We start from the raw sequence: 8,709 nt of genomic DNA, 5'->3' as shown, positions 1-8,709 counted from the left end.
CAGATAACATATAAAGGTAAATTATCCCCAAACTATTCATTTTTTTAATTTAAAATATTTTAAACATCTAATACTCTATATTAGTCACTCTTTGAACTCATAATATACATAAAATGCATAATATATTATCTAATGTTCTCAGAACTCAGTATATGTTTCTAAATGAAACCATATGTAACCAGCTGTCTCAGAGGAATGAGAGGAGTTATCTGGAATCCGTGTCTTCTTTGCTTAACTTTTCGCTGGTACATATATCATGCTGAAAATTGTCAACATCCTCAGAGTATATGAAGGAAAATGGTAGAAGAGGAAGCTAATATTCACCGAAGATGTACCCTATGTAAAAGGACTGGATTAGATATCTCATTTTCTTTATCTCATGTTAATCTTCATAATAAACCACTAATATTGGTGTCATTATCATCACTTTATAATGAAGAAACTGAGGTTTGGCCAGGGGGTGAAATATACTTAAAGTCACCCAAATAGTAAGTGGCAGAGCTGGTATTCAATGCCAGAGCCCAAGCCCTTCCTCTCCTCTGCACTCGCCTTGCTCATAAAATGGCAACAGGCTGAAAAAGGAAGTCCGATCACTGTTTTACATATATCCTTACAGAGATTTTAGGTAGTTTGTTTTTCACTAAATATTTTGGAGGGTTGATGATGGAGACATACAGTTGCCAGATGGAAATGAAAAACAAACCTGAACTGAATTGCGCTTTAAAAAATTAATTTTATACTTTCTCATAGTTTCCTACATTGAGAGATTTTTGTTTTGTTTTGTTTTTGACATCCAAAGCACAGTTTGCACTATGGCAAGACATATGGAGTTAAAAATTGAATAGGTGGCAACCATACAAAATCAAAAGCAAGTTTTATTGAAATATGTGTGATAACAGGAGTTAGCTGCAGATAGTCTTTAACCTCAAAAGATCTAAAGCATTTGTGTGCCAGAAGAGTGCTTGGTATATGGTAGACAATCAATACTTTCTTGAAGAATAAATGGATACCTTATCATATCAATATCAGTGATGGTAGAGGGCAGATTGGCAAATTTTAAATACTCTCATTAGAAATATCAAAGTATATCTTGATGAAATATCAAAGTGATGATGTTTTGATTGCTTCATTTTACACTTCTTGCAGATAAACTTTAATTACTAACGATAAAATGAATCAAGTGCATTCATATTTATTTTCCAGTGCTCAGCTCCTTGTGGTAAAGGTTTAAAGTACCGTGAGGTGATTTGCGTTGACCAAATCCATGGGAAGTTAGAAGAAAAATATTGCAGTCATCTACAGAAACCTCGAACTCATAAAGCTTGTAGATCTGTCAGATGCCCTTCATGGAAAGCCAAAAAATGGAATGAGGTATGTAAGATGTTTTATGATTATATATGTATTTTTGCATTTACAGAGAAAATCTTAATTCATTATGTATGCTTTCAATAACCTTGAAAGTTTTACTCTACTAAATGTGTTTTATTCTATTACACAATTTTTTTGCACTATGCTCTGAATTAATATTGTACAGTGTTAACACGTTTTGATTTCTTTCCTTCTGCTAATTTTGGGGTTTTTTTGTTCTTCTTTCTCTAATTGCTTGACATGCAAGGTTAGGTTGTTTATTCGAGATGTTTCCTGCTTCTTAAGATGGGCTTGTATTGTTATAAACTTCCCCCTTAGAACTGCTTTTGCTGCATCCCATAGGTTTTGGGTCGTTGTGTCCCCATTGTCATTTGTTTCTAGGTATTTTTTAATTTCCTCTTTGATTTCTTCAGTGATCACTTCATTATTAAGTAGTGTATTGTTTAGCCTCCATGTGTTTGTATTTTTTAAGATCTTTTATTTGATATCTAGTCTCATGGTTTTCTCATTTTGCTTATCTTACTGTGTTTGGGTTCTCCTTTTTGCAGCCTGCAGGTTCGTAGTTCCCGCTGTTTTTGATGTGTATTTCCAGTGGCTAAGGTTGGTTCAGTGGGTTGTGTAGGCTTCCTGGTGGAGGGGACTAGTGCCTGTGTTGTGGTGGATGAGGTTGGATCTTGGCTTTCTAGTGAGAAGGTTCACGTCTGGTGATGTGTTTTGGGGTGTCTGTGGCCTTATTATGATTTTAGGCAGCCCCTCTGCTAATGGGTGGGGTTGTATTCCTGTTTTGCTAGTTGTGTGGCATAGGTTGTCCAGCAGTGTAGCTTGCTGGTCGTTGAGTGAAGCTGGGTGCTGGTGTTAAAATGGAGGTCTCTGAGAGATTTTCGCCGTTTGATATTATGTGGAGCTGGGAGGTCTCTTGTTGACCAGTGTCCTGAAGTTGGCTCTCTCACCTCAGAGGCAGAGTCCTGACTCCTGGCTGGAGCACCAAGAGCCTTTCATCCACACGGCTCCTCAATTTGGGATGAATCATTGTCTATTCATGTATTCCACAGATGCAGGGTACATCAAGTTGATTGTGGAGCTTTAATCCGCTGTTTCTGAGGCTGCTCAACAAATTAGTCTTTTGATTTTTTTTTTTTTTTGTGGTTGTAATCTGTACAAGAAATTCTGTTACTGAATACTAGGGAGGCTACTGATGATTATAATATTATTCCAGGTGACCTAACAGTAAAATATACCTGATGAGGTGTTTAGTAACTGTCTTGCTTCCACACTAAAGTCTTGGATTTGAGCTGAGTTTGCAACTTGGAAAAGGGACTGGTAAGTTCCAGATGGATCATAATTGGAGATGGTTTAAGAGTCAGGGAAATGACAGAACTAGGGAGCCCAGCTGGTCTAAGGTCAGAGAGTGGACACGCTTGGAAAGACTCAGCAAAAATGAAGCTGCTGCGGAGATGAGACCAAGGCTGAAAACTCAGTTTATAAAAGAAGGGTGATGGATACTTGCTCTAGCACACTCAGGGAAGTAAGCTCCAGATCTAAACTGGGAAAGCCATATATTTGAATGTGATTGTCCAACAAAGACCAGCCTGGAAAATATTAAGGAGGAAAAAGCCATAAATGAAGTCAGAAATGATAACTAGAATAATTTCCTGAGGCCTGATTTCAGTGGGGCTAGGCTTTCAGCAAAGCTATCTGGCTGCTCTCAGCAGTACCTCAGGATACTTATCCGTGTCTTAGAGGAGCTAGTCCTATGATGGGAAAAAGAACTCATCTTCTGCTGATGGAACTTCCTTGTCTCTGTCTGATGCTGGAGCTATGTTAAGAAGGTAGGGGTTCAGACAGGAGCTAGAAGTGGGGTTTCCCTGGGGCTCTAAGTTTTCATCCTTCACTCCGTGAGATCAGATCCTCACGGAGAGCAGAGCACCAGCTTTTAAAGTGATAGTGTCAGTGTATCATTATTTTTGAATAAAAAGCTCCCAAATTGAGTGAGCATCTCAGGTTTCTGTGTAGAAGAGTTAGCCTTTGTCAAGTGTTAGGGTGTTGAGAATTGTGGTTCATCTTTGACTGAAAACTAGGGGCAAACATGTCTCAGTTTTTCTTCTCAAAACAAAACATATATAACTGAGCACTTACTTCTACCCTGAATTTTGGTACAGTAAATAAAATTAATTTTGTGGTTTAGCAGAGACCATTATTTAAAAGATATCCCATTAACCTGTTTTATTTAGTGAATGCCACTACTACCTACTAAGTCGTTCAAAACAGAAACACTGGGTCCATCCTGTCTCCCTTGACCCCTCAGTTAGTTATCCCCTAGCTTCTCTCAATGACAGCAGGCAGGAGCCGCTGGTGGATGGGACTGGAAGCGGGAGACACTCTGCTTTTTGGCCACCAGCATCCCTTTTGATCCCCAGGATTCTTTTGCTGCCTTGCAGCTGCTGCAGCTGCTGTGGTTGCTATTCATGAGGGACACTTCCTGACCCTTGACCTCCAGCTCCACAACAGTGAATCAATCATGGGTGCTAACAACTTGTCCTTGGCTTGCCACCAACTCTGAAATTATATAAGATTCACTAAAGGGATGTATTTCAGGGGTTTCTAAGATACAGATATGAATATGTAAAGACTATAAAAAACACAGATGCTTTTGTACAGCGTTGGCTTTTTTTTCTTTGAATTGGTTTTCCTTGTCATAGAAATTAGCTTCATACACCCACACAGTCCCCAAAACTCTGCCAGAAACAAATGACCACTAGTAAAGTCGCTGGCTTTGATTTATTCTATAAAAAGTACCCACATGAAGTTAACAATTGCAGGCTATCAGTGAACTGCATATAATAATATATTCAACAGAAGTGTAATTTCAGAGGTAATTACAGGATAATCACTGGTTGCTACTTTGTTCCAACTGCATAAATTGTAAAATTGCTTTACTAGAATCCCTCACTATAATTTCATTTTATTACTATTTTACATTGTACCTCTAATGGAAAGACTTATTTGGCAAACTGTGACCACAGAGGTGCTCAAATGAGTTTTGAAGTTAACACTCTTCATTTGGTATTTGATATCATTTTTTTTTAATGAAAGGATTTAGTAATGCATTTTAATGACTGCAGCCAAACAGGAACAAACATTGCTATATAGAGTCCTTTGTCCCTAGGGTCCAGATGTATACGTTTAGAGGCAAAATAAATACTGGAATCATTTGAAATGAAAAAAGCCTCATCCTCTTATTTCTGGAACCAGGCTTTTTGTTTTTGTTTTCACCTAATTTTACCTATTTGGGAATACCAGCTTCACTTGTAAGTTCAAGTTTTTAAGGCTAGCATGGGGTGTTAGCATCTTCATTGTCTCATGCTTAGTTCAGTGTCATCCAAATGTAGTTTTTATACTCAGAAAAAAAAAATCATCCAGAATTCTCACCTCCCCTTGATCATGGCAAACTTACCGGACAGCTTAGAAAGATACTTGAAGAGTCTCAGGCAACCCTATTGAATCTAGAGCCTCGTGATAGCAGCCACTTACTTGGTCCCTCTTTTCAGGGACCCATTATTTTCTTTGTAGTATTTTAAGATCAGAGTTGGAACCAAATGTGATATGAGTTCCAAAATCTCACAAGTCTACCGGCTAGTGCCCCCCTTTCCCAAAACACCTAATGTGAAAAAAAATTTTTTTGGAAACTATTTGCTAAATGCTGACATGGTTAAGTGATTTTGTATTTCTGTAATTCCATATTTTCTATATTTCCAAAATACATATATAAATCATATTTGATTTAAATATTTGATTTCAAATATAGTCATATTTGAAAAAATTGTGATGTATGCATATATATCTTTTATAATCTAAAAAGATAGCAAATCTTAAGTCCCCACAGCCCCTGACCAAGAATGCAGAGCCTCTTCATCTTTACATCCAGGTTAAGTGAGTTTTCTTCCAGGAAGACAGGCTGAGGCCAAGGTCAGAGAGGATGTCTTTTTGTTCTGGGGCTGGGTGAGCTATGCTTCTCAATCTTTTCTAGCTAGGGCCAGCAATTCTGCTTTTGAATTTCTATGCTGCCTGTTAACTCTCTTCCTTTATCATCTTTCTTGATACTTAAGATGGTCTATCTTTGAGTGGGCTGAGACGACTAATACTCTTTGGTTTGAGGCATGTGTCGAGAAACTTTTCAAGGCAAACATATTTGTATCTCTGTAAGAAAAGTGAAAAAAATGGGAATAGGACGGAAGCAGCAAGGGACAGTCAGTTCCTGACACTGCTGAGAGACTTCTGTATTCGTCCCAACTGTAGGTATTCATTATGCAGATGAGGAAACAACAGCTTATAGGGGTTAAGTACTGAACAGCTTGTGCAGGTCACAGGCCAGGAAGTGATGGGGGCGGGGGGTGAGCATTTGAACACTTGTCTGAGTCTTCCCTATTGTAGTTGCTGTCATAATTATTTTATAGTTATCATTTTACATGAGCTCATCTTTATACTTCCTTAGCAATGTCTTTTACTTCCTTAGCAATGTATCTCCCCTCTTACAAGGCATCTGAAGTCAACAATTGTAGAATGTCACTGGATGACACATAACAATGCATTCAACAGAAACGTAGTTTCTATGTTGTGTTGAGTTCATTACAGGCTTATTTATATATAAAAAGTCTGTTGCATAAATTTAAGATATATATGGATTTTACATATCTTAGGAAAATAACAGGGTTTAATTGATCATGTATTGAATATGGTGTAGTTGCTTAAATCACTAGCAACATATTAGGCTACATTAATACATGAAGAGTGTTCAAAATTTTGCACTAATAAATTCTAGTCAGATTTTTGGAGCAGTGCCTATTCTGAGACCCACACTGTAAGAAAAGTCTTGACAAATTACCAAATCCCCAGAGAAGCACAATCGAATTGTTATAACTATTCTGTATCAGTTCCACTGTATTCTGTTGCAAGTAGGAAAAGTACTGATTATTAGTGGCTCGAACTCAAAGTCACTTACTCTTCACATAACAAGACCAGAAGGTCACTAGATTTAAGTTTGATTCAGTAGCTCCACAATGGCAGGGTGCTGAATGGGCATTTCTGTGATTCTGTTGATCAATCCTAATGGTCATAAAATAGCTGCTCCCTTTCCAGACCTCACACTTTTATACTTTCTCACATGAAAGTAAGTATGAATTTGTTCTATGTTGATAAGGAGGACAGGTCTAGACAGTGGGTAAAGTTTACAGAAGAATATTTCAGCTCAATATATGAGAGTATTTGCTAAAACTTCAGAGTCACCCAAAAATGAAATGATTGCTCTCAGGATACAGTGAACTTACTCATACTGAGGCTGTGGAAGTATGGGTAGGTTTGATATTCATTCATTCACTACTGCTGTAAAATGGATTTCAGGATGGAAGAGGAATTGGAATTAGATATTCCTAGAGTCTTTTCTAACTCAACATCCTGTACTACTGCTAATACTACTGCTACAGTATTGATGCATTTGAAATAAACTATAGTTACAAATAACTGACTATAATAAAATCAAAACCTTAATCCATTAACAAGAAATTATAAATAATGCATCAAGAAAGGACTTTACTATTACATTTTAAATAATTTTTTATTAAATAGCAGAGTGAGTTAGCCTTAATGAACCCATTTGGCAATGCATGTTCTAACATTTCTTCATCTCTGCTCTACAGTAGCTAAAACAGCTACAGTACCTGTGGATTGTCTAAAACTTACCTTCTCCACTTCCACTGTCAAGTTTTTAAAGCACCAGGCTATGCAGTGTTGTAGTACATGTACGCGTGAATAGGAAATTTGGCTGACTTTTCCTCTCTGAGTTAAATTATGCAGTGGCGGTCAGTTAGTGCCTTCCAATCAATTATTTGTGTCATACTCGTAATGATAGACTCGCATTGCCTTCATATGAGTTACTTGGATTTTTAAAGAAAGATAAAATTTAACATGCTTATAAAAATGTGGTTCAATAAAGCTGTTGAATAAGGGTGACTACTCTGGAGTTACAGCTGTACCTTGGGAGCTCATTCTAATAAGTTGCTGGATGTAAGAGTGAGTTATCATGTCTTCACAGCATCCACAGCCCGTAAGAGGAGCTGATGGGCAAAGGCGATAAGTTAGGCTTTGGAAATGTTGGATTTGAGGTGCCTTTGACCTATCTATGTAGAAAATACATGAAAATTCTTGTCAATACATGAAAAATTCCTTGTAAATACATGAAAATATAAATGGAGAGCTCAGAATTATGATCAAGGCTGGAGAGAACAGATTTAGAAATTATTGGGACATAGAAGAAATTGCTCAGAAAGAGCTCAGAGGGTATAAAGAGAAGCAAGTTATAAAGAGAACCCTGGGAGATGCTAACACTTAAAGGCTAAACAGAGAAAATAGAGTCAGTTAAGGACTACAAGAGGAGAGTACCTGGAACCAGAGGGGATTTCAATCACAGAGGCCAGAAAGGCTCAACAGAATGTGGTCACTGGTGCTGACGGTGTCAGTGAGATTAACTAAGAAAAGACTTGAAAAGTGTCTCTTGGACTTGGCAGTTAGGGTTATCAATGACATGAGACTAAGAAATACTTCATTTAAGCAAAGAATTCTCTCCTCTGTTCAAATCTGAAATCACATCAGTTTAGTCTTTTGTACTCTTATCTCTAAATAATGCTGAAAAACAAAAGTTACTTGTGTTCTTCCAAGCAGTAGTCCAGTTTTTTCTTTTCCTTTGAGGGTGAGGTCCATTATAGTAGCCCCCTATGGTGTCAGTGGACTCTTCTAAATGCATGCTGTGGTCAAAGAATCAGTCAGCCACTGTGGATTATTGAACTGTAGAAAACGCCATTTATCTGAAAGAACTTCTTGCTAAATTGTGTTTTGTGAAATTTGTTTTCAGGATTTTTTTTTCAGGTTTAGAAGTAGGAATTTTTCTGAACATGGTTTATATTTGTGAAATTATTACTGGAAAATGTTTGCAGGAGCCTTATTTTATAGACTAAACATTTCACCAAAGGTTCAGATAAGTTAAACTACAACCTGACATCTTAGTCTGCTTAATATTGTGCCCTGCACAAAATACACATTAAGTTATTATTATCTCCATACAAAGGAGCCATGTCTTTTTTGTGAAAACATTCAATGAGCTGTCAAAATTCAACTGCTAAAGCATAAAATGAGGGTCAATATAAGTAAGCGATGTAGATATGCATAATATTCTTTGTAAGTTAAAAAAATATAAAAATCCTCTTTTAAGTCAATGGTTGCTGCTTATACACACAAGACAGAAAACTAAATTTAAAAGTGCCACTACAGTAAAATTGTTGCAAGAGTTTA

At 37.1% G+C, this 8,709-nt stretch overlaps 1 protein-coding gene across 1 annotated transcript in view; it reads left to right on the top strand.

Moving 5' to 3' along the window:
- ADAMTS20 (ADAM metallopeptidase with thrombospondin type 1 motif 20) overlaps positions 1 to 8,709 on the top strand; it is a 194,035-nt gene that overhangs the window by 146,605 nt on the left and 38,721 nt on the right. Inside the window, exon 29 of the mRNA XM_024740424.1 lies at positions 1,204 to 1,371. Coding sequence (XP_024596192.1) covers positions 1,204 to 1,371 — 168 coding nt within the window. The remainder of the gene's footprint in view (positions 1 to 1,203; positions 1,372 to 8,709) is intronic.

This window comes from Neophocaena asiaeorientalis, unplaced genomic scaffold, assembly GCF_003031525.2.
Source record: "Neophocaena asiaeorientalis asiaeorientalis breed wild unplaced genomic scaffold, Neophocaena_asiaeorientalis_V1.1 scaffold340, whole genome shotgun sequence".
Lineage (NCBI taxonomy): Eukaryota > Metazoa > Chordata > Mammalia > Artiodactyla > Phocoenidae > Neophocaena > Neophocaena asiaeorientalis.
The sequence above is the reverse complement of the archived record's forward strand: the minus strand, read 5'-3'. Positions and strand labels throughout refer to the sequence as shown.